Source organism: Pseudophryne corroboree, chromosome 8 (genome assembly GCF_028390025.1).
Source record: "Pseudophryne corroboree isolate aPseCor3 chromosome 8, aPseCor3.hap2, whole genome shotgun sequence".
Taxonomy (NCBI): Eukaryota; Metazoa; Chordata; class Amphibia; order Anura; family Myobatrachidae; genus Pseudophryne; species Pseudophryne corroboree.
In genome coordinates, this window is record NC_086451.1 from 56,843,270 (window position 1) to 56,868,821 (window position 25,552).

At 47.9% G+C, this 25,552-nt stretch overlaps 1 protein-coding gene across 3 annotated transcripts in view; it reads right to left on the reverse strand.

Moving 5' to 3' along the window:
• Positions 1–2,647: 2,647 nt before the first annotated feature.
• Positions 2,648–25,552, reverse strand: part of WHRN (whirlin) — a 216,100-nt gene continuing 193,195 nt past the window's right edge. For all 3 annotated transcript variants that reach the window (XM_063936429.1, XM_063936428.1, XM_063936430.1), the window contains 5 exons: positions 13,823–13,894; positions 10,500–11,037; positions 7,334–7,497; positions 5,992–6,114; positions 2,648–3,497 (listed from right to left, as the gene is read on the reverse strand). In XM_063936429.1, the coding sequence (XP_063792499.1) occupies positions 3,315–3,497; positions 5,992–6,114; positions 7,334–7,497; positions 10,500–11,037; positions 13,823–13,894 (1,080 nt within the window). In that variant the 3' untranslated portion in view covers positions 2,648–3,314. The remainder of the gene's footprint in view (positions 3,498–5,991; positions 6,115–7,333; positions 7,498–10,499; positions 11,038–13,822; positions 13,895–25,552) is intronic.

Genomic DNA, 25,552 nt, shown 5'->3' on the forward strand with positions numbered 1-25,552 from the left:
CTCTGCATCAGACCCAACATCCAGCTCTGCATCAGACCCAACGTCCAGCTCTGCATCAGGCCCAACATCCAGCTCTGCATCAGACCCAATGTCCAGCTCTACATCAGACCCAACATCCAGCTCTGCATCAGACCCAACGTCCAGCTCTGCATCAGACCCAACGTCCAGCTCTGCATCAGGCCCAACGTCCAGCTCTGCATCAGGCCCAACATCCAGCTCTGCATCAGACCCAACGTCCAGCTCTGCATCAGACCCAACGTCCAGCTCTGCATCAGACCCAACGTCCAGCTCTGCATCAGACCCAACATCCAGCTCTGCATCAGACCCAACGTCCAGCTCTGCGCCAGGCCCGACGTCTAGCCCTGTATCAGGCCCGATGTCCCACTGTGCACCAGTCCCGATGTCCCACTGTGCACCAGTCCCGATGTCCCACTGTGCACCAGTCCCGATGTCCCACTGTGCACCAGTCCCGATGTCCCACTGTGCACCAGGCCCGACGTCCCACTGTGCACCAGTCCCGATGTCCCACTGTGCACCAGGCCCGATGTCCCACTGTGCACCAGGCCCGATGTCCTACTGTGCACCAGTCCCGATGTCCCACTGTGCACCAGTCCCGATGTCCTACTGTGCACCAGTCCCGATGTCCCACTGTGCACCAGTCCCGATGTCCTACTGTGCACCAGTCCCGATGTCCCACTGTGCACCAGTCCCGATGTCCTACTGTGCACCAGGCCCTAGCTCCCAGCTCCTTCCTGCTTTGAATCCTATTTGTTATAGCTTGTATCACTTGTTTAAAAGACCTGCTGATGTGTTATCATAGATAGGTGTCTCTTTCATTGATCAAATTCATTCTATCTTACTATTGAGGTTGACAGTAATGTACGGCCCTATTGAGGTAATTGTTTCTAATTGATATCAAGTAGCATCATATACAATATTTGAAGAGTTATTAAAGGGACTATATTAATTCTGCTTAACAACGATGCAAGTTTCCATTTCTAAACAAACCTATACATGTGGCCTCAATGTGCACCGACAAAGGGCCTAATTCAGATCTGATCGCAGCAGCAAATTTGTTAGCTAATGGGCAAAACCATGTGCAGTGCAGGTGGGGCAGATACAACATGTGCAGAGAGAGTTAGATTTGGGTGGGCTATGTTGTTTCTGTGCAGGGTAAATACTGGCTGCTTTATTTTTACACTGCAATTTAGATTTCAGTTTGAACACACCCCACCCACATCTAAAGGGCCCTACACACTGGCAGATAACACTGCACGATATGAACGTTCTCGTTCATTATGAACGAGAACTCGTTCATACCGTTCAGTGTGTAGGCACCAACAATGAACGATGCACAGCCCCGCACTCGTTCATCGTTGGTGCCCCGTCGCTTATGCATGCAGGCCAATATGGATGAGATTGTCCACATTAGCATGCATTGCTATGGAGCCGGGTGACGGGGGGTGTGAAGAAACTTCACACCCCCGTCACCTCCCCCCCTGCCGCCGGGTCACCCGTCTGCCGTATCGGCGGCCGGGCAGCTTGGCGGCGGGACGCCCAGTCTGTAGGGCCCTTTACTCTCTCTGCACATGTTATATCTGCCCACCTGCAGTGCACATGGTTTTGCCCATTAGCTAACAAATTTGCTGCTGCGATCAGGTCTGAATTAGGCCCAAAGTCACAGTAACCTGGATTACCAACGTTTGTCATACAAATGATCTTCTGTAAAGTCATTGAGACAGGACATTACTGCCAAAAAGACTCTATCGTTCAATCTGGAAGAGATTCTTTTAATTGAGCAGTATAGTTATTTAAGTATACTGATAGTGTTTGATATTGATTGATTTAAATATTTATACAATTCCATTACAGAATGTAATACAAGCTGTATTGTTGGTCTGTAGGAATTCATGAAACACATTAATTAGGACTTTAGGAAAATTTAATTGTATCTAATATTTAGTATTTAATCAGGTAATTTGTACTTAAAATAAGCTAATTGTTGATATTGTCGTAATTATGTACCATACTCAACCAGCTAAAGAAACAGTCTTGGTTCTAGTGGTCTATTCCAGCCGTCCTGTGTTTTTATTAATGTTGTCAAACAGTTGTCTGTGTCTGGGGAACCCTTGCCTCTCTGCCTGGGCCTAAAGTTACTGCCAAGGAAGAGAAACCACCAAGAAGGTAACTCTGGTTTGCATCCTCTCCATAACATTCCAGTTGTGTCTGTTACCTTCGTGCTCAGGACCTGGAAGTGACAATACTAGAGGGCAGGAGAGCACTTTCGCCCTTACAGCACCTAAATGTTTTCTTCGTTCTCCGTTCGTTTGGGGTAATTTTATTTTTATATGCAGCATTGGATCGTCGCGGGCTCTTTTCGCTCGCCATGCTTCGGGCTCGGTGTCTCGCTTCGCTGGCCACACTTTACTATTCCAAATAGATTGTGACATGGACCCAGGGGTTTATGGGAAAGGTCCTCTCCACGAAGGTAAACTAGACGCTACAATAACATTACACAGATCCTCACTTTCAGGGTATATTACACATACAAGACCCTATTACGCTGCCATATCAACCCCCACTAATTCATGACACACTGTATTACATTCGGATTATACTTCTTTATCATCCACGCAATTATACCGCATTCCTTTGATATGAGGTTTATTGAAAAATAAATGTGACAGGCTCTGTAATTACATAGCTATTACATGAATGGTCACGGCGTGGGCTGCACGTCACTACACACACTGCAGCAGGATGGAATTGGGGTTCCGTCACCGCCATAAAAGCGCAATAAGTCACAGAGCAGAACTGCGCAGACGAGATCAGCACTGTCTTATTCTAGAAGCTACAGTAAGCTCTCCACCTGTATCTATGACTTTAGCAGTGACTGGAGTATACAGTATTCTATTTATTTGATCTTGTTTATATATATATATAATTGTTGTGTCTCTTTATAGGCTCATTTATATATTTCTATCTTTCTCCTGGAACTATCATCAGTTGACTTCCCATGGACTGTTGTCTGTTTGCCCAACAGGTTGGAGTCTCCAGTTCTGTATATAACTGATATTTGGTAGACAGTCCTATGTTATGTTTTCCTCTCCTAGCCACCGCCCCAGCTATAAGCTGACACCACATTTATTGTATACTGAGAGTATATAAGCCACACATCGGACAGAAGGACCACGTATGCAGCAACAGCACACAGATGGCAGCCACGCAGTATACACAGTAGCATGTCGGACGTGTCTTTCGTGGCAGTGACCCCTGGCTGGGTTACATGCTGACGTGGATACCCTGAATAGCCACTATAGTGACACATTGAACTCTGTGACCAGAAAGTCCATGTAATCCTTTTCTTTGGTCTTGAAGGCTTCAGCAATGATCCTGGCAGCGTCCCGATGTTCTTTATCTTGTAATGAGACCCCATTCACCTCTAGGATGACCTGACCCACGCGTAGCTTGCTGCAGTTGTGAGCAGAGCCGCCTCTCTGTAACAAAGACGTAAGAAAGACAATAAGTTACAATGGTGGAGGCAGTGCTAACCGTACGATATTCGGTCTCTAGGTTGACAAGACTTAAGTCGACAGTGTCTTGGTCGACCACTGTTGGTCGACAGTAAGTAGGTCGACATGTTCTAGGTCGACATGACAAAATGACAAAAGGTCGACATGAGTTTTTCAATGTTATTTTTTATTTTTTTAACATTTTTATACTTTACGATCCGCGTGGACTACAGTTGGGAACGGTAACCTGTGCCGAGCGCAGCGGTAGCAGAGCGAAGCACCTTGCCCGAAGCATGGCGAGCGGACATGGTGCAATAATTGGGGTTCTTGGTCACTTTACGGAAAAAAACAACACCCAAAAAAGTGGAAAACCCCCCCTCATGTCGACATTGTATTATGTCGACCTAGAGTCCCTGTCGACCTAAAACCCATGTCAACCTACTTACTGTCGACCAATAGTGGTCGACCTATACACTGTCAACCTAACTCTTGTCAACCCTCCATACCACACCCAACCGTACTTATGGGTCTATTCAGGAAGCAGTGAAAAGTGTGGAGAAGTGAGCCAGAGGAGAAGTTGCTCATGCCAACCAATCAGATGCTACGTATCATTTTATAGAATGCACTTTATAAATGTTACCATAACACTGATTGGTTGCCATGGGCAACTTCTCCACGGGCTTCTCCACTCTTTTCACTGCTTCATGAATAGACCCCAAATCACCAGATAGTAATAGTAATGACTTCACCGCCATGTCCGGCACTCTCCCATACCGCTCCCATAAAATGTGTCTGACTAGCCGCTCCTCTGTCACCACCTAGGAGAGCCGCTCTGGGTGAACAGATGGAAATGATATATGTCAGGAGGTATGTAATCGGGACGCATTCGCAGTGAGACTTAGACGCATGCACAGTATAAAAGCATTGCTCCATCGAGTCTGACATTGGCAGTGAATCAAACCCATAGAGTACAAAGGTTTTTTTAGGTGGCCCAGCTCAGTCTTGCACATCTCAACAGCGCTAGATAAGAATCACTGGCTTCTTGGAAAGTACATAAACAATGCGACAATTAGGGCTGTTGGGGCAGATTTATCAAAGGGTGACCCCCCGTACATGCAGACGACGGTATGATTTTGCTAAACTCCATGTATAAAGAAGGCTACCATTTGTCATAACCACATTGACTCTCTTTAGCATGGGGGAGACTATTTATCTATTTACTGCGACAATACTTGTATCACCGCTATCCTGTGATTCTATACAATAAGAAGCAATTAAAACATTACACTTATCGCAGTGGTATCTGAATTAAAAGTCCCCATAGTGAGGTGGGTTAGATGCTCTGAGAACTGTACACTACACTCAGGGCCTAATTTAGGCCCTCATTCCGAGTTGTTCGCTCGTTGCCGAGTTTCGCTATATTGCGATTAGTCGCTTACTGCGCATGCGCAAGGTTCGCAGAGCGCATGCGCTTAGTTATTTTACACAAAAGTTAGGTATTTTACTCACGGCATAACGAGGATTTTTCATCGTTCTGGTGATCGGAGTGTGATTGACAGGAAGTGGGTGTTTCTGGGCGGAAACTGGCCGTTTTATGGGTGTGTGCTGAAAAACGCTGCCGTTTCTGGGAAAAACGCGGGAGTGGCTGGAGAAACGGTGGAGTGTCTGGGCGAACGCTGGGTGTGTTTGTGACGTCAAACCAGGAACGAAACTGACTGAACTGATCGCAGTGGCAGAGTAAGTCCCGAGCTACTCAGAAACTGCTAAGAAATTTCTATTCGCAATTATGCGAATCTTTCGTTCGCAATTCTGCTTAGCTAAGATTCACTCCCAGTAGGCGGCGGCTTAGCGTGTGCAATGCTGCTAAAAGCAGCTAGCGAGCGAACAACTCGGAATGAGGGCCTTAGATCTTATCGCAGCAGCAAATTTGTTAGCAGTTGGGCATAACCATGTGCACTGCAGTGTGTGTGTGTGTGTGTGGGGGGGGGGGGGTGTGTCAAATATAACATGTGAAGAGAGAGTTAGATTTGGGGGTGGGGGGGTTGAAACTGAAATCTAAACTGCAGTGTAAAAATACAGCAGCCACTATTTACCCTGCACAGAAACAATATAACCCACCCAAATCTAACTCTATCTGCCACCCCTCTGCAGTGCACATGGTTTTGCCTATTAGCTAACAAATTTGCTGCTGAGATCAGGTCTGAATTAGGCCCTTAGAACAATTACAGGATTCTTATTATGGAAGATAATCAGAGTCCCATAACTAGGTTACAGCAGCCAGAATTATTCCACAGAACCACGGAATGAAAGGTCAGAACTCCTAAACCCAAGGTATTCTGGGTAGAGCTATAGCATTCCCGCTGTGCAGTTTATCTGTTCTATTTTTCTGCAGGACAGTACGGTTTCTTGTATACACACAGCATTGGATAGTATTTGATTTACGGTTGTATGAAAAGTGATACCGTATGGTGATAGGTACCTGTATGGTGACAATACGTGGCAAAGGTTGGCGTGTCTTGGCCCCTCCTTCAATAGCTATTCCCAGGCTAGGCGCACTTTTCATCACCCGCACTAAGGTGGCGGAAGGCTCCAGCAGACCTGGCTACAATAGGACAATCCATCAGTGCCCATCATAAGTGAGGATTAGTGTCATGAGCGGATAAAGATTAGCACAGAGCAGAATACATACAGCCACACAAACAGAAGGGAGCTGTAGAATAGGACATCTCTCTGTTACAGAAACACAATGGTGACACAATGGCCTAACATTTATCCTTCCCGGAAGTCATCATACACAGCATGCTGCTGATACAGCGAATCAGGGGGCAGACTAAAGATAGAACAATAATGCTTTAATCAGCACGGTGACATTAAGATTCTTTAAAAAAAAAAGCAAATACAGCGATGAGCCCCAAGACAACCATTGCCCATGCTATAAACAGAATGATGCGGCTTTTATTGAATTCATCAAGATCTTAACATATGGGGCCCGATTCTGAACACACGCTGCCGCGACTGCTTTACTGGCTTTTGCCGTAGTCACATCTGCAGCTTTATACTAATGCTAGAAACAGCCCTTCTCCTGGTGTACAAGCTGCTTCTGACTGCTAGGGCTGAGACAGCCACTCTGAGCATCTATAAGCGATATAATACTGCTTGGTGCTTAGACGCCACCATCGAAACTTGCCCTTGCCCCACGCTAACTGCAGATTCTCTGTTTGAGTATGGCTTCCAATGGGAGAGATTAAAGGGTGGATTCTATCAAATGTCAGCCCTGAGCGATTCAATGAAGTGTCGCTACCCCACACGTTAAGCCCCAGCGGATGCACTTAAAGTGGATTTTTCCTTGCAAATGTCATTTTTCAAACACAGGTGCTCGTCTATCAACGAAAAACTTGTTGTGAGTGATAAAACTCATTGCGTATGATAAATGGTGATCCAGCCAATCAGCTCCCAGCTGTGGTGTTCAGTTCCTGTCATGTGTTTGAAAAATGACAGCTGTGAGCTGATTGGCTGGGGCACCAATCATCAAATACAACAAGTTTTATCATTCACTACGAGTTTTATAATTTACAATGAGTTTTATCACGTGTTGATAAATGGGCGCCACAGCAAAGGCAAATCCCACCAATACCAAGCAACTTGTGTCACAATGTTCCATCCACTGTAGCGTGATGATGCAATTTGTGCCATCATGTTGCACTGGGCGGGGCACTATGGCACAAGTGGTGTAATTATGTACCACTGGGCCCCAAGTTCACGGATGTCTGAAAGTTGGCCACAATGGGGTCAAGGGGTAAAAGGTCACTACTCCGCCTTACCGGCTTTGCTATGCTCTCAGATCCTTTGAATTTCTGAGGCTGAGGACTGCTGTGCTTGCTGCCCCCACCAACGTCCCCTGCGTCCACGCCGCTGTCCTCGCTGAGGGTCAGTCCGCTGTCAGACAGCTGGGAGAGAGAGGCCGGGAGAGAGACGGGCAGGACAGCTGAACAGAAGAAAAACATCACAGATGAGCAACATGTAAATACACCAAAACAGGACACAGTTACGGATACGAGGGGTCTTATGTAACAGTCTGTGAGACGCAGGTATGGGCGCGATCCCAGCGAGCTAGCCTGTTCTTAAAGCGGCAATCATTTTAAAAGCAAAACAAACTTGCTTTGGCCTTTTAAATGCTTGGGCTAACTCACCGGAATCGCACCCATGCCAGCGCCTCTTACATAAAGCCCAATACAGTCAATCACAGTAACACTTGTGTTTAAAGCCTCGTTCCCCTGCAGCAGATTGCCATGGTGCCAGGATAGAGGTGCAGACAGCAGCAACCAGGTTTGTGCTACGCAAATGCACTGTGAGGGATTGGTAGGCTCATACACAGGGGCGGGGCCAGTAATGTTGCTCGGCCTAGGGGGTCATTCCGAGTTGATCGCTAGCTGCCGTTGTTCGCAGTGGAGCGATCAGGCTAAAAATCGCCATTTCTGTGCATGCGTATGCACCGCAATGCGCACGCGCGACATACGGGTACAACGTCCTTTGTGGTTTTGCACAGGTTCTAGCAAAGCTTTCAGTCACATGGCACAACGCAGAGAGATTGACATGTAGTGGGCGTTTCTGGGTGTCAACCGACCGTTTTTAGGGAGTGCTTAGAAAAATGTAGACGTGTCAGGGAAAACGCAGGTGTGGCTGGGTGAACTCTGGGCGGGTGTGTGACGTCAAAAGCCGTCCCACCGTCATTCTGCAAAGTGAAAATACACTCCCTGGTGGGCGGCGACAATGCGTTTGCACGGCCGCTAAAAACTGCTAGCAAGCGATCAACTCTGAATGACCCCCTATGTTTCATACGTGTCTTTGGGGCGATGCGTAGGGAGGTATGAGAAGAGGAGGTGGGATTGACATATGATGACGCTCTCATCTACTTAGTATTCACTGAAGTGGGCGGTGCTTGAATATTTCATTTGCATAATCCCTGTCACCTTGCTGCCAGGGTAAGCACCCGTATGGGAGAATTGTCTGCACTTTCAGGAGGATTCTAGGAAGTATGAAACTAAATTGAGCTTTTCATGGACCTTACTATGGCTAAATGGAATCTGTATTAGTTACCTTTAAGGTTCATTGAATACAAATGTCCATCATAAAGGTGGACATATACAGTGGTCAGTACATGTTACTTACACCCCAGCTATCCATATTTTGCTGGGATAGTCCAGATTTCAGGAAATGTGTGATGTATTAAATTGCGTCTAACTATCTAGGCATGGAGGGTGGTCTAGCACTTCTGGAGTACTAAGCACGCCCTATGTGGGTGTGGCCATGACAACAATCACACAGTCCCTCCCTCAGCATGTTGCAGCCACGGCCACAAATTTGGAGTCTACTAATATGGAAGGTATGCACGTAGACTTACAGAAGTCTCAGACATCACCCGTTAGAACTGAAGTGAATATGCAAATAATTTCTTCATACCGCAATTGCACAACTGACAGACTTTCAAGGGCATAGCTATCATGAATTTTATATTATGCTATGTATCTGTAAAGCGCCTTGAGTCCTATTGGAGAAAGAGCGCTATATAAATAAAATTATTATTATTATAATTTGCGGTAATGTCAGAAGACATTCTGACGTAGTGGCTCATTTATCAACGAGTGATAACACTCGATGTGAATGATAAAACTCGTAGTGTATGATAAATGTGCCCCAGCCAATCAGCTCCCAACTGTCACTCTTCAAACACATGACAATTAGGAGCTGATTGTCTGGAGCACCATTTATCATACGCAACAAGTTTTATCATCCACAACGAGTTTTAACACTCGTTGATAAATGAGCCCCTTATAGTGACGATCATTGTGATGACATGGTCAAATTTTTTGTGCAAATTTCTTTGCCGGAGATTATATTATTTTGTTTGCATAGAGAATCGCATCCATGTGTCGCAGATGCAATGTTCTTTTGTAATTTGCGCATGCGCTGAATTGGCGTCGGGCATGCACATTGTTTGGATGAGGCCGGCTGTGTCCACTTGCCTAGAAGGCATCTGGACAAAAAGAACATTACAAAGATCATCTGACCTTCCTCCTGCAGAGACATAGCAGCAAGTCTTGTAATGAATGATGCAGCCTAAATGTAATACTGCAGCAACAAAAGATGGCGTTACAGAAACACTACAAGCTCTGATGCATTCCTTAACATCACCGTGCCCATAGAGGACAAAGAAACACTAACACATCACAGTAAATGATGAGAGTTTAGGAACGCGGGAGACTATTGCGATATCTCCTGCGTAACCTTGTAATTTATGCAGACACCTAAAAATGCGTTATACCATAAAACCACAAGAGGGCACTATTTGCTAGCAATATTTTATGGTCTGCAGTGTCTGTACGCTTGACTATGAAAGGCTTATGCAAACATGTATTAGCTTTACCGTAAATGTTTGACAACTAATGCCTTATCTACATTATGGGGTCAATCCAATTGCAGGTGATGTTCTCGCACCTGTGAGTTAGTGTGGCAACAGCTGCATTTGGACTCGCACAATTTTGTTCGTAGCCCCATATGGGAACATGGCACTGTCACTGCATCACTGCCTCCAGTGTACAATGCCGCAATACACATCTCATTCCCGCAATGACGCAATTCACCATGACCTGGCGAATCTGTGGAGCATCATTTTACGTTCTACGGCAGTGTTTCCCAACATCGCTCCTCAAGGCACACTAACAGTCCAGGTTTTAAGGATAGCCTTGAGTACAAATGGTTAAATCAAAATAACTGAGGTACTAATTAGGTCACATGTGCTCAAGTATGGCTATCCTTGAAACAAGGACTGTTAGTGTGCCTTGAGGAGCGAGGTTGGAAAACACTTCTCTACGGACTCTCTGGGAGAGTAGACATGTATGGCTTAATGGTAAATATTGGCTCCATTATTGCAGATGTGAGGTACATGTTGCTGCAAGAATCTAACACTAAGTTAAGAAGTATTCATACCTCGAGTTTGGGGTACAGCTCGAATTTCATTCACATCAGGTTCACCGTTAGGCCGATGGACTTCCACCATCACAAAATGCTGGCTTGTGTGAGGATCTGATGTTTCTGGGTGTGAGGGAGAAGGTGGGTGAGGAGCACTTTCTACCACAGGCTTTAACCTAGTAGGTGACTGCACTCTTGGGAAGGGGGTCATCGGAAGCTGCGTAACCAGAGCCAGCTGGGCGGCAGGACATATAGGAATCAGATTTTTAGGAGCGATGGTGGCATATATCGCTTGGTTTTGGTTATGTGGAGACGTTGGGGGTGTACTGAGAGGTGGTAGTGGAGGGCTTGGTGTTGAGGGTGATGTAAGAGGTGGAAGTGGTGGACTTGGGTGAGGTGGAGCTGTGAAGAAAAGGCCAGATTGTGATGATCCGGAGGAGGGACGCTTGGCTCGCTCCCCACTCTGTCGCCGAAATACTGCAGGTGATTCTTCTTTAGGGAGAGGAGGTGGAGGCCTATAGGCTGGAGGCTCCTCCAGGAGGGAGTTGACATCATCCTGTAAATAATAACCCAACAAAAAACAACTTTACTAGGCAACCTAAAAATGTTGGTGTTGTGCCCCAATAGAAGTTGATATTCAGTAAGATGCTGCCTTGCCTGGAGCCAGACTACAATGTACTATGTAGAGAACAGACTAAAATGTAGGACACCTACATTCCTACCACTTTCAGTGGGACAGTACCGCTCTTTGGCTTCTGTTCACAGTGCTGGGAGAGCTCGGGCCAGCCGTGTATCTCTGAGTGTTGGGCAGGACCCCAGAGTGATGAAAATGGGGGCATGTCGCAAACTCTTGCCCCATCTTAACAAGGCCATGCCCCCTTCAAAAGAGATCACGCGCCCTTTTTGGATGCTCGTGCCTTTGGTGTGCTCAGGGGTCCTAATTTTCCAATTCGAAATGTTGGGATGTGTATCTCTAGAACGTGTGCGCATACAGTCTGTGCTCACTGTAGGGGAGTTCTATCAAGCCTTGGTGAAAGATAACTCATTTCAAAGACAGACTTTTTTGTGTGTACAGTATGTGTGTAAGCGGTGCTACTAGGGGGCACAATGGCTCGGGACACAATGGCTGGGGGCACAATGGCTAGGGGAACATCTACTGGGGACACAATGGCTGGGGGCACAATGGCTGGGGTCACATCTGCTGGAGCACATCTGCTGGGAGTACAATGGCTCGGGACACAATGGCTGGGGGCACAATGGCTAGGGGCACTGGGAGTACAATGGCTCGGGACACAATGGCTGGGGGCACAATGGCTAGGGGCACATCTACTGGGAGTACAATGGCTCGGGACACAATGGCTGGGGGCACAATGGCTAGGGGAACATCTACTGGGGGTACAATGGCTCGGGACACAATGGCTGGGGGCACAATGGCTAGGGGAACATCTACTGGGGGCACAATGGCTGGGGTCACATCTGCTGGAGCACATCTGCTGCTGGCACATCTACTGGGGGGCACATCTGCTGGGGGCAAATCTGCTGCTGGCACATCTGCTTGGGGCCACATCTGCTGCGGGCACATCTGCTGGGGGCATAACTTCTGACTGGGGGCACAACTACTGGGGACACATCTATTGAGGGCATAACTTCTGACTGGGGGCATAACTATTGGGGGCACAACTGCTGGGGTCATGTCTACTGGGGCACAACTACAGGGGCATAACGTCTGACCGGGGGCATATCTACTGGGTGCATAACTACAGGGGGCATATCTACTAGGAGCATATCTACTGACTGGGGGCATAACTACGGGGGACATAACTACTGGGGGCATAACTACTGACTGGGAGCATAACTACTGGGGGCGTAACTACGGGGGCATTACTACTGGGGGCAACACTACACGGGGCATTACTACTGGGGGCACTACGAATGAGGGCATTGCATAGGGGGCACTTTATAAGGGGCATTACTCCTGGGGACATAAGGGGCACTACTACTGGGGGCATTGTATAAGGGGCTCTATTGCTGTGGGCATTATGTGTATTTGGGGTGCTACTACTGTGGGCTTTGTGTATAAGGGGCACCAATGTGTGTCATAACAAGAATAAGGGACACTACTATGTGGTGTAATGTTAATAATATTGTGCTACTGTGCTGCATAATTTGAATTGGGGATAGCCAAAATTGCGGACAAAAAAATAAAATTGCAAAATAATGCGCAATTAAATGTATGTATAAGTTTAATATTAGTATATATGCACAAAGTACCCTTAATAATTTTAATCATGAGATGTATAAGTATTATACGCAGACTAAAGCCCCCCCCCCTTCCCCCCCCCAGCACCTTGCTCAAAGCATAAACTAGGAGCGTCAAAATTAGGGTGACACACAGAGTAGGATCCTCCAGCAGAACAAGGCTGGCCTGATCCTGCTGCATGAGAGATCGCACTTCTGGCAATCTACTTTCTTTCAAAAGCAAGTGTGATAATCTGCCAACATGTGCAGGAAATCCGTGCGACTCAAAGTGGAACCCTGTCCCACCCATTGGGATTCCATCTCAGTCATAACGGAACTTGCACCAGCCCCATGCTAAGTGCAAAAGATCCGTCTAAAACGGTTGTTCTAGCTCTGCCTGATTGTGGGTGTCAGGACTAGGATGACCCGATGTAATTGCACCATCCAACCTCTTAGCCACCCACCTCAGTCGGAAAGTGGGTGTTACCGGGAGACTGACAACTCTGTCAGGAGGTTGGGACAGCCCTCCCAAATTCGTGACTCTCCCTACCTTTCCGGGAGAGTTGGCAAGCATGCTTTATATTCCATCCCTCTCTCTGCGTGTGCAGGGTAATGATTGGTCAGTGGGTTTAAAGAAACCAATCAAGTTGCTGTGTGTATGGGAAGCTGCTTACTTATGTCAGAAAATAATCTTTTCCAGATATCTGCTTTGCATGCCAATGACTTGTCTGCTGAAATGGGTCTATTAAAGTGAGAAAGACTATGGCCGTCCAGATTAATGGAAAGATCATATATAATGCATGGACTTTAATTTGTAGAGCTGAGCAATCGGCCCTTAGGGTGGAATGTTTCATTTTCGGATGTGCTGGACTGGACTATTTTTAGCGCTGGCTGTCCCTTCCGTCTGTCCCTTGTGGCTTCGGATAAAATATAACGAAACCTTTCTAATGTTATCAGCGGTTATTACCTTATTATCTGTGTTATTACCGGCGTCCTTTCTGCCTTTGATGTGTGTTTGTCATTAAAGAGTACAATACTGGGTCTGTCAGTGACTAGCGGGCAACCTCATGATTAGCAATCCCAACATAGACCATTATACTGACCAGGGAGATGTCAGGCAGCGTCGTCCGTGTGAGGCTCCCGGAGTCGCTGCTACCCTCAGGGTCTGCGCCATTCTGGTAGAGGTACAGGAGAACACAATCAGGACAAAAATGGATAAAGAAAAAATTCTGAATAAACTGTAATAATACACATAATGTGCCTTATTCAGCTTCAGTTGTAGTTTGGCTAATATAGCAAATCTGTAACTGCTATCACTCGCAATAAAATTGAGATCGCTGATTTAAGGTACAGTAGCTCTCCTGTTTCCAGTCGCAACGGACACGTGTGACATCACAAGGCCACCCCGAACCCGTCCCCATTCCCGACGGCACCCCCCAGCTACACAGAGTCAACGCCCCTGCAATGCCGCGTTGACGCCCCAGACCACCCTGAAACACCTCTGCCTGATTGATCACATCTCACTGTGTGCGCACTGGGCATAAATACGTCAGTACACGATCGCCCATACTGAATGAGGCCCAATGTGTAGACATCACGGGACAACATGAGCAGGGTCCACGTATGGATCAGGCCTGTTTTCTTCCATATGTACACCCAGTTGCACCTATTTCATGGACTGAGAGAAATGTCTGCGATGCCTCATATTGTAAAATGTATTACTATTCCAGTTAGTAATGTCTGAATAGTGCACCTGCATTCGGTTTCTTTGTGTGTGGCACTACAGGTCTCAGCAAGGTAGGACCTCTTACTACTTGTAGTTAGGGTACGCAGTCTAGGGCCCCTTCCTTAAATATCTGAGATGCGTCTGACTCAGTCTTATCCGGGGATAAGCAGAAATGCATATGTTCGCTGGGGCGCGTGTGCAGTTTGCTAAAGCTCACAGGGGGCTGATTTATCAACAAGTTTTATCATGCGCAATGAGCTTTAAAACTCATTGCATATGATAAATGGTGGCCCAGCCAATCAGCTCACAACTGTCATTTTTCAAACATTGACAGTCAGGAGCTGATTGGCTGGAGCACTATTTATCATACACAGCAAATTTAAAACTCGTTGCGAATTATAAAACTCGTTGATAAATGGGTCCCTATATGTGGCCTCATTCAAACTTACAGTGCATCCAGAAAGTATTCACAGCGCTTCACTTTTTCCACATTTTGTTATGTTACAGCCTTATCAAAAAATGGAATCAATTAATTCCCCCCCCCCCCCTCAAAATTCTACACACAATACCACATAAAGACAACGGGGAAAAAAAGTTTTTGTTTTAGATTTTTTGCAAATTTATTAAAAAATAAAAAAAACTAAGAAATCACATGTACATAAGTATTCACAGCTTTTGCTCAATACTTTGTTGATGCAGCTTTGCCAGCAATTACAGCCTCAAGTATTTTTGAATATGATGCCACAAGCTTGGCACACCTATCTTTGGGCAGTTTCGCCCATTCCTCTTTGCAGCACCTCTCAAGCTCCATCGGGTTGGATGGGAAGCGTCGGTGCGCAGCCATTTTCAGAACTCTCCAGAGATGTTCAATCGAATTCAAGTCTGGGCTCTGGCTGGGCCACTCAAGGACATTCACAGAGTTGTCCTGAAGCCACTCCTTTGATATCGTGGCTGTGTGCTTAGGGTCGCTGTCCTGCTGAAAGATGAACCTTCGCCCCAGTCTGAGGTCAAGAGCGCTCTGGAGCAAGTTTTCTTCCAGGATGTCTCTGTACATTGCTGCATTCATCTTTCCCTCTATCCTGATTAGTCTCCCAGTTCCTGCTGCTGAAAAACATCCCCACAGTATGATGCTGCCATCACCATGCTTCACTGTGGGGATGGAATTGGCCTGGTGATGAGCGGTGCCTGGATTCCTCCAAACATGACGCCTGGCATTCACGCCAAAGAGTTCAAACTTTGTCTCATCAGGCTAGAGAATTTTGTTTCTCATGGTCTGAGAGTCCTTCAATTGCATTTCGGCAAACTCCAGGCTGCCATGTGCTTTTTACTAAGGAGTGGCTTCTGTATGGCCACTCTGCCATACAGGCCTGATTGGTGGATTGCTGCAGAGATGGTTGTCCTTCTGGAAGGTTCTTCTCTCGCCACAGAAGAATGCTTTAGCTCTGGCAGAGTGACCATCGGGTTCTTGGTCACCTCCCTGACTAGGGCCCTTCTCCCCCGATCGCTCAGTTTAGACGGCCTGCCAGCTCAAGGAAGAGTCCTGGTGGTTCCGAACTTCTTCCATTTACGGATGATGGAGGCCACTGTGCTCATTGGTACCTTCAAAGCAGCAGATATTTTTCTGTACCCTTCCCCAGATTTGTGCCTCGAGAACAGTAGCGGATCTTGCCACGGGCATGCAGGACTTTTGCCCGGGGCACCGCCTCCCGGAGGGTGCCGCACCAGGGCAAGATCCGCTGCTGCTGTGCCCCCCGCTGCCGCTGGCCGCTGTGAAGGGAAACTAGACGCGTACGCGTCTAGTTTCCCTTCGTGGACAGGTCCTTTACTGTGCGGTGCGCGATGACGTCATCGCGCACCGCACAGCAAAGGTCCTCTCCACGAAGGGAACTAGACGCTACGCGTCTAGTTTCCCTTCGTGGAGAGGACCTTTGCTGTGCGGTGCGCGATCGCGTCTAGTTCCCTTCGTGGAGTGGACCTTTGCTGTGCGGTGCGCGATGACGTCATCGCGCACCGCACATCATTTCAGTCTGTACAGGGGGCGTAAATGACCACGCCCCCTGCACGAAGCCACGCCCGCTATTGCCGCCCGGGGCGCACAGAGCCCCAGAATCGGCCCTGCTCGAGACAATCCTGTCTCGGAGGTCTACAGACAATTCCTTTGACTTCATGCTTGGTTTGTGCTTAGACATGCACTGTCAGGTGTGGGACCTTATATAGACAGGTGTGTGCCTTTCCAAATCATTTCCAATCAACTGAATTTACCACAGGTGGACTCCAATTAAGCTGTAGGAACATCTCAAGGATGATCAGTGGAAACAGGATGCACCTGAGCTCAATTTTGAGCTTCATGGCAAAGGCTGTGAATACTTATGTACATGTGATTTCTTAGTTTTTTATTTTTAAGAAATTTGCAAAAATCTAAAAAAAACTTTTTTCACTATGTCATTATGGGGTATTGTGTGTAGAATTTTGAGGGGAAAAAATTAATTTATTCAATTTTTGAATAAGGCTGTAACATAACAAAATGTGGAAAAAGTGAAGCACTGTGAATACTTTCTGGATGTACTGTATGTTAGACGATTCAGGCTCTATATCAGTGATTTCCAAACTTGGTCCTCAAGTCACACTCAGGTTTTAAAGATATCCATGGCTCAGTATAGATGGTTCCATTAAATTGATTGAGGTATTAATTAAGGCATACCTCCCAACATTTGTATCGTCCAAGTCGGGACTCCTGGGCATGGCGAAGCCGTGCGGTGCCTATAAGGGGCATGGCCTGTTGAAAAGGGGTGTGGCTTTACGTGAATGACGCGATCGCGGGCCACGCCTCCAATTCCCATCACAATGGTCCCAGTCCCTCTGCCTCACTGGAATAGACGCGGAGTTCATGCGCACAGCGTCTATTCACCGCTGCTCGGCACTGAACTTAGCAGAGCAGCGAGAGCTAGGGAGCCTCCCAACTGCCCCCCCACCGCAGGAGGGACTGCGGGACAGACCCAAAAAACGGGACTGTCCCGTGAAAATCTGGACAGTCGGGAGGTATGATTAAGGGGGTTCTTCATAGTTGTTGGCAAACCAAAAAGTTAGCAATTGGTCAAAACCATGTGCACTGCAGGGGGGGGGGGGGGGCAGATATAACATGTGCAGTGTAGGTGGGGCAGATATAACATGTGCAGAGAGAGATAGATTTGGGTGGGGTGTGTTCAAACTGAAATCTAAATTGCAGTGTAAAAATAAAGCAGACAGTATTTATCCTCATCCAAATGTAAATCACTCTGCACATGTTACATCTGCCCAACCTGCATTACACACTAGACTATGGGTCCTTAACGATATATCAGGTATAAATGTAGGCAGTCCATACACACTGCATGATGTGCTAAACATCGTTAGCGACATCCTCAGATTAAGCAGCACGTAGGGCCAACAAATGACGCGACGAACGACTCTCGGGAGTGTGCAATAGTGAGTACACACTGTACGATGTGATTGATTTATTATTATGATTCGTTGCTGAACGACAAATCGTCTAAAAAAATCATCTATTGCGTACCCAGCGTTAGTGTACAGTATGCTTCCTCCAGTGTGTGGGCCTGTTCACTGACAGTCTAATAGCTACGGTAACCTAGCAGCAGGGGCAGATGATTTAGGGATCAGGCTGCCCCTAGGCACAACATTACTGGCATCCTCCATTTCTGTTATTTACTTTAACATGATTGGTTTTCCCTGCCTGGAAGGTGAGACACATGTTTCTGTCCAGCAGATGAATTAGCATTAAGTATCTGTGTCAGGGGACAGAGCTGCTGTGCAAGATGTCCCTGGTATGTGAGAAGTGAGCGGAACACGGGCCCGTCTGTCACACACTCAGGTAGTCCCCAGGTGACAGCTTACACGGGAGGGTTTCCATGTATGTGCTGTTCCCTCAACTGATGACTCGCACTACAGCTGAAAGTGTCGGTCTGCTTCATCACAAGGGAAATATGGAATTATTCACCCTCCCAGTGTTCCAACCAGGCCAGCGGTCTATCAGGCTTATAATGTAATGGGGGAGGGGGGGGGGGGGGGGGGTTGTGCTGCCCTCAGCAAATGCCCCTAGACATATGCTCCTGGGAAATCGACTACTGCCTATCAGAAGTCCTTTTCTATCTTCATATCCATAAATCAATTAACAATCATCCATATTAATATACAATAAACATGACATTAACAGATGCAGATTATAAAATGTGTCATAACATTTTTGGGATTTCATTCAGTTTAAATTTCAAGCTGTTATATAGGAAGCAGCAAGCTCGAGATTCATCTCTTATTCAATGGATATTCCTGGTGGAATGCAGTAATTGGCAAATTATGCCAGACGTGCATAATAATGTGTGCCAACAATTTATTCTTTAGCTGCTGTAAATTTAGAATAAATCACCAGCCAGGATCCACTTTGCTAGGACTATGGGGTAAATTTACTAAGATTCGTATTTTCCCGTTTCAGGTCAAAGTTCAATCACGAATGACATCGAAAGTGTAAAACTGCAACTTTTTGAATTTGTTACGATGGATTTACTAAGCTGTCGTATTCGGGTTTTTCTTTTCTTCCGATGTCGATGTCATTCGTGTTTTTTTTGTGTTTTTTACGGCAGTGATTAGCAAAACACTGCCGACTTTTTTACAATTAATCTCGGCCGGATCTGTGTGATCCATGCTGGGGTTCTATTTTTTATTTTTTTTTAATTAAACACTGTAAAATTTTAAAAAAAAATTGCGTGGGGTCCCCCCTCCTAAGCATAACCAGCCTCGGGCTCTTTGAGCCGATCCTGGTTGCCGAAATATGGGGAAAAAAATGACAGGGGTTCCCCCATATTTAAGCAACCAGCATCGGGCTCTGCGCCTGGTCCTGGTTCCAAAAATACGGGGGACAAAAAGAGTAGGGGTCCCCCGTATTTTTAAAACCAGCACCGGGCTCCACTAGCTGGACAGATAATGCCACAGCCGGGGGTCACTTTTATATAGTGCCCTGCGGCCGTGGCATCAAAAATCCATCTAGTCACCCCTGGCCGGGGTACCCTGGGGGAGTGGGGACCCCTTCAATCAAGGGGTCCTCCCCCCCCAGCCACCCAAGGGCCAGGGGTGAAGCCCGAGGCTGTCCCCCCCCATCCAATGGGCTGCGGATGGGGAGGCTGATAGCCTTTGTTGTAAAAGAAAAGATATTGTTTTTAGTAGCAGTACTACAAGGCCCAGCAAGCCTCCCCCGCATGCTGGTACTTGGAGAACCACAAGTACCAGCATGCGACGGAAAAACGGGCCCGCTGGTACCTGTAGTACTACTACTAAAAAAATACCCAAAAAAAGACAAGACACACACACCGTGAAAGTATAATTTTATTACATACATACACACATACATACATACTTACCTTAAGTTCCCACGCAGGTCGGTCCTCTTCTCCAGTAGAATCCAAGGGGTACCTGTTGAAGAAATTATACTCACGAGATCCAGGGGTCCAGGCTCCTCGGGAAATCCAGGGGTAATCCACGTACTTGAAAAAAATAACAAAACGGTGTCCCGACCACGAACTGAAAGGGGACCCATGTTTGCACATGGGTCACCTTTCCACGAATGCCAGAAACCCACTTTGACTTCTGTCTAAGTGGGTTTCTTCAGCCAATCAGGGAGCGCCACGTTGTAGCACTCTCCTGATCAGCTGTGTGCTCCTGTCCTCACTGACAGGCAGCACACGGCAGTGTTACAATGTAGCGCCTATGCGCTACATTGTAACCAATGATGGGAACTTTCTGCCCTGCGGTTGACCTAAAGTGACGTCACCGCTGAGCAGAAAGTTCCCAGCATTGGTTACAATGTAGCGCATAGGCGCTACATTGTAACACTGCCGTGTGCTGCCTGTCAGTGAGGACAGGAGCACACAGCTGATCAGGAGAGTGCTACAACGTGGCGCTCCCTGATTGGCTGAAGAAACCCACTTAGACAGAAGTCAAAGTGGGTTTCTGGCATTCGTGGAAAGGTGACCCATGTGCAAACATGGGTCCCCTTTCAGTTCGTGGTCGGGACACCGTTTTGTTATTTTTTTCAAGTACGTGGATTACCCCTGGATTTCCCGATGAGCCTGGACCCCTGGATCTCGTGAGTATAATTTCTTCAACAGGTACCCCTTGGATTCTACTGGAGAAGAGGACCGACCTGCGTGGGAACTTAAGGTAAGTATGTACTGTATGTATGTGTGTGTGTATGTATGTAATAAAATTATACTTTCACGGTGTGTGTGTCTTGTCTTTTTTTGGGTATTTTTTTAGTAGTAGTACTACAGGTACCAGCGGGCCCGTTTTTCCGTCGCATGCTGGTACTTGTGGTTCTCCAAGTACCAGCATGCGGGGGAGGCTTGCTGGGCCTTGTAGTACTGCTACTAAAAACAATATCTTTTCTTTTACAACAAAGGCTATCAGCCTCCCCATCCGCAGCCCATTGGATGGGGGGGGACAGCCTCGGGCTTCACCCCTGGCCCTTGGGTGGCTGGGGGGGGGGGGACCCCTTGATTGAAGGGGTCCCCACTCCCCCAGGGTACCCCGGCCAGGAGTGACTAGTTGGATTTTTGATGCCACGGCCGCAGGGCACTATATAAAAGTGACCCCCGGCTGTGGCATTATCTGTCCAGCTAGTGGAGCCCGGTGCTGGTTTTAAAAATACGGGGGACCCCTACTCTTTTTGTCCCCCGTATTTTTGGGACCAGGACCAGGCGCAGAGCCCGATGCTGGTTGCTTAAATATGGGGGAACCCCTGTCATTTTTTATCCCATATTTCTGCAACCAGGATCGGCTCAAAGAGCCCGAGGCTGGTTATGCTTAGGAGGGGGGACCCCACGCAATTTTTTTTGAAAAAATAAGCACTTTCCCACCCCTTCCCACTGATATACATGCACGGATCTCATGGATCCGTGCATGCCTATCCAATCACGAATAAAAAAAAAAGGTCTGTTTTTTTTTAGCACTTTTTTACGAGTTGTAATTTTTCACGGCAGTGTTTGTTTTTTTTTTGCTTTGCACTTCTTAGTAAATGACCGAGATTCATACTTAAACAGCCGCGTTTTGACCGATGGTGTATTCATTCGTAATTTTTTACTTGGACTTGCAAAAAATTACGAATGCCCTCATCTCGTGATTAGTGTTTAGTAAATTACCGAGATGACACTTTGATGAAAAAACGGCATCTCGGTCAAAATCGGGAGCTTAGTAAATTTACCCCTATGACTTCTACAAAGTGTGTCTGAGACGAGCTCTTGTTGGATATTTTACTATCTGCCCAGCAGGGGGCAGCACATGCAGAATTGATATATAACAGCTCCTCCTTCTAACAGGCCCTTGATCATTTCCAGCCCCAGGCCCATGTGGTCCCTAATCCGGATTTAATCCGGACTTGATGCCAACATCTCACCCCTTTTATTATTATTATTATTTATTAACAGTTATTTATATAGCACACACATACTCCACAGCGCTTTACAGAGAATATTTGCCCATTCACATCAGTCCCTGCCCCAGTGGAGCTTACAATGTATATTCCCTACCACATGTACACACACGTTCATGTTAGGGTTAATTTTGTTGTGAGCCAATTTACCTACCAGTGAATTTTGGGAGGAAACCGGAGTACTCTGAGAAAACCCACGCAAGTACGGGGAGAATATACAAACTACACACAGTCAGGGCCATGGTGGGATTCGAACCCATGACCTCAGTGCTGTGAGGCAGTAATGCTAACCATTACACCATCTGTACTACCCCGCACCCCTCTCTCTGCCAAAATCACCTTTCCCACTCTCAGAAGAGTTGCATAGATTCAACCTCACCATCGCATCCCTTATAATACTCTACTAACCCTCAGTCCTCACACCCCTCACTCCTCACACCACTCATACACCTCAGCCCACACACCCTTCATACACCTCTCATTCCTCACAACCCTCATCCTCCTCACAGCCTTTCACACCTCTCATACACCTCACGCTACTCATACTCCTCACATCCCTCATACTCCTCACGCCCCTCATTATCCTCTCAGCCCTCATCCTCCTCACGCCCCTCATTATCCTCTCAGCCCTCATCCTCCTCACGGCCCTCATCCTCACATCCCACATCCTCCTCACGCCCCTCATCCTCCTCACACCCCTCATCATCCTCACATCCCTCATACTCCTCACGCCCCTAATCTTCCTTACATCCCTCATACTCATGACTTTCATCCTCCTCCCACCACTCAAACTCCTCATGCCCCTCATACTCCTCACATCCCTCATACTCCTCACGCCCCTCATCCTCCTTACGACCCTCATCATCCTTACATCCCTCATCCTCCTCACGTCCCTCATCCTCCTCACATCCCTCATACTCCTCACGCCCCTCATCCTCCTTACGACCCTCATCATCCTCACATCCCTCATACTTCTCACATCCCTCATACTCCTCACACCCCTCATCTTCCTCACACCCCTCATACTCCTTACACCTTTCATACTCCTCATGCCCCTCATCCTCCTCACAGCCCTCATCCTCACATCCCTCATACACCTCACACCCCTCATACTCCTCACGCCCCTCATACTGCTCACGCTCCTCATAGTCCTCACGCCCCTCATACTCCTCAGTCCTCACACCCTTCATACACCTCTCATTCCTCACAACCCTCATCCTCCTCACAGCCTTTCACACCTCTCATACACCTCACGCTACTCATACTCCTCACATCCCTCATACTCCTCACGCCCCTCATTATCCTCTCAGCCCTCATCCTCCTCACGCCCCTCATTATCCTCTCAGCCCTCATCCTCCTCACGGCCCTCATCCTCACATCCCACATCCTCCTCACGCCCCTCATCCTCCTCACACCCCTCATCATCCTCACATCCCTCATACTCCTCACGCCCCTAATCTTCCTTACATCCCTCATACTCATGACTTTCATCCTCCTCCCACCACTCAAACTCCTCACGCCCCTCATACTCCTCACATCCCTCATACTCCTCACGCCCCTCATCTTCCTTACATCCCTCATACTCATGACTTTCATCCTCCTCACACCACTCAAACTCCTCACGCCCCTCATATTCCTCATCCTTCTCGCACCCCTCATCCTCCTCATAGCCTTTCACACCCCTCATACACCTCACGCTACACATACACCTCATACTCCTCATGCCCCTCATCCTCCTCACACCCCTCATACTCCTCACAACACTCATCCTCACATCCCTCATACTCCTCACGCCCCTCATCCTCCTCACATCCCTCATACTCCTCACGCCTTTCATACTCCTCACATCCCTCATACTCCTCACGCCCCTCATCTTCCTTACAACCCTCATACTCATGACTTTCATCCTCCTCACACCACTCAAACTCCTCACGCCCCTCATCTTCCTTACATCCCTCATACTCATGACTTTCATCCTCCTCACACCACTCAAACTCCTCACGCCCCTCATATTCCTCATCCTTCTCGCACCCCTCATCCTTCTCGCACCCCTCATCATCTTCACACCCCTCATCCTCCTCATAGCCTTTCACACCCCTCATACACCTCACGCTACACATACACCTCATACTCCTCATGCCCCTCATCCTCCTCACACCCCTCATACTCCTCACAACACTCATCCTCACATCCCTCATACTCCTCACGCCCCTCATCCTCCTCACATCCCTCATACTCCTCACGCCCGTCATACTCCTCACACCCCTCATACTCCTCACGGCCCTCATACTCCTCACGGCCCTCATCATCCTCACATCCCTCAATCTCCTCACGCCCCTCATCCCCCTCACGCCCCTCATCCTCCTCACATCCCTCATACTCCTCACGCCCCTCATCCTCCTCACACCCCTCATCCTCCTTACGACCCTCATCATCCTTACATCCCTCATCCTCCTCACGTCCCTCATCCTCCTCACATCCCTCATACTCCTCACGCCCCTCATCCTCCTTACGACCCTCATCATCCTCACATCCCTCATACTTCTCACATCCCTCATACTCCTCACACCCCTCATACTCCTCACACCCCTCATCTTCCTCACACCCCTCATACTGCTTACACCTCTCATACTCCTCATGCCCCTCATCCTCCTCACACCCCTCATACTCCTCACAGCCCTCATCCTCACATCCCTCATACACCTCACACCCCTCATACTCCTCACGCCCCTCATACTGCTCACGCTCCTCATAGTCCTCACGCCCCTCATACTCCTCACGCCCCTCATACTCCTCACGCCCTCATCCTCCTCACATCCCTCATACTCCTCACGCCCCTCATCCTCCTTACGACCCTCATCATCCTCACATCCCTCATACTTCTCACATCCCTCATACTTCTCACATCCCTCATACTCCTCACGCCCCTCATACTCCTCACGCCCCTCATCTTCCTCACACCCCTCATACTCCTCACACCCCTCATACTCCTCATGCCCCTCATCCTCCTCACACCCCTCATACTCCTCACAGCCCTCATCCTCACATCCCTCATACTCCTCACGCCCCTCATACTCCTCACGCCCCTCATACTGCTCACGCTCCTCATAGTCCTCACGCCCCTCATACTCCTCACGCCCCCCATACTCCTCACGCCCCTCATACTCCTCACGCCCCTCATACTCCTCACACCCCTCATCCTCCTCACGCCCCTCATACTCCTTACACCCCTCATACTCCTCACGCCCCTCATCCTCCTCACATCCCTCATACTCCTCACGCCCCTCATCCTCCTCACATCCCTCATACTCCTCACGCCCCTCATCTTCCTCACATCCCTCATACTCCTCACGCCCCTCATCCTCCTTACGACCCTCATCATCCTCACATCCCTCATACTTCTCACATCCCTCATACTCCTCACGCCCCTCATCCTCCTTACGACCCTCATCATCCTCACATCCCTCATACTTCTCACATCCCTCATACTTCTCACATCCCTCATACTCCTCACACCCCTCATACTCCTCACGCCCCTCATACTCCTCACGCCCCTCATCTTCCTCACACCCCTCATACTCCTTACACCCCTCATACTCCTCATGCCCCTCATCCTCCTCACGCCCCTCATAC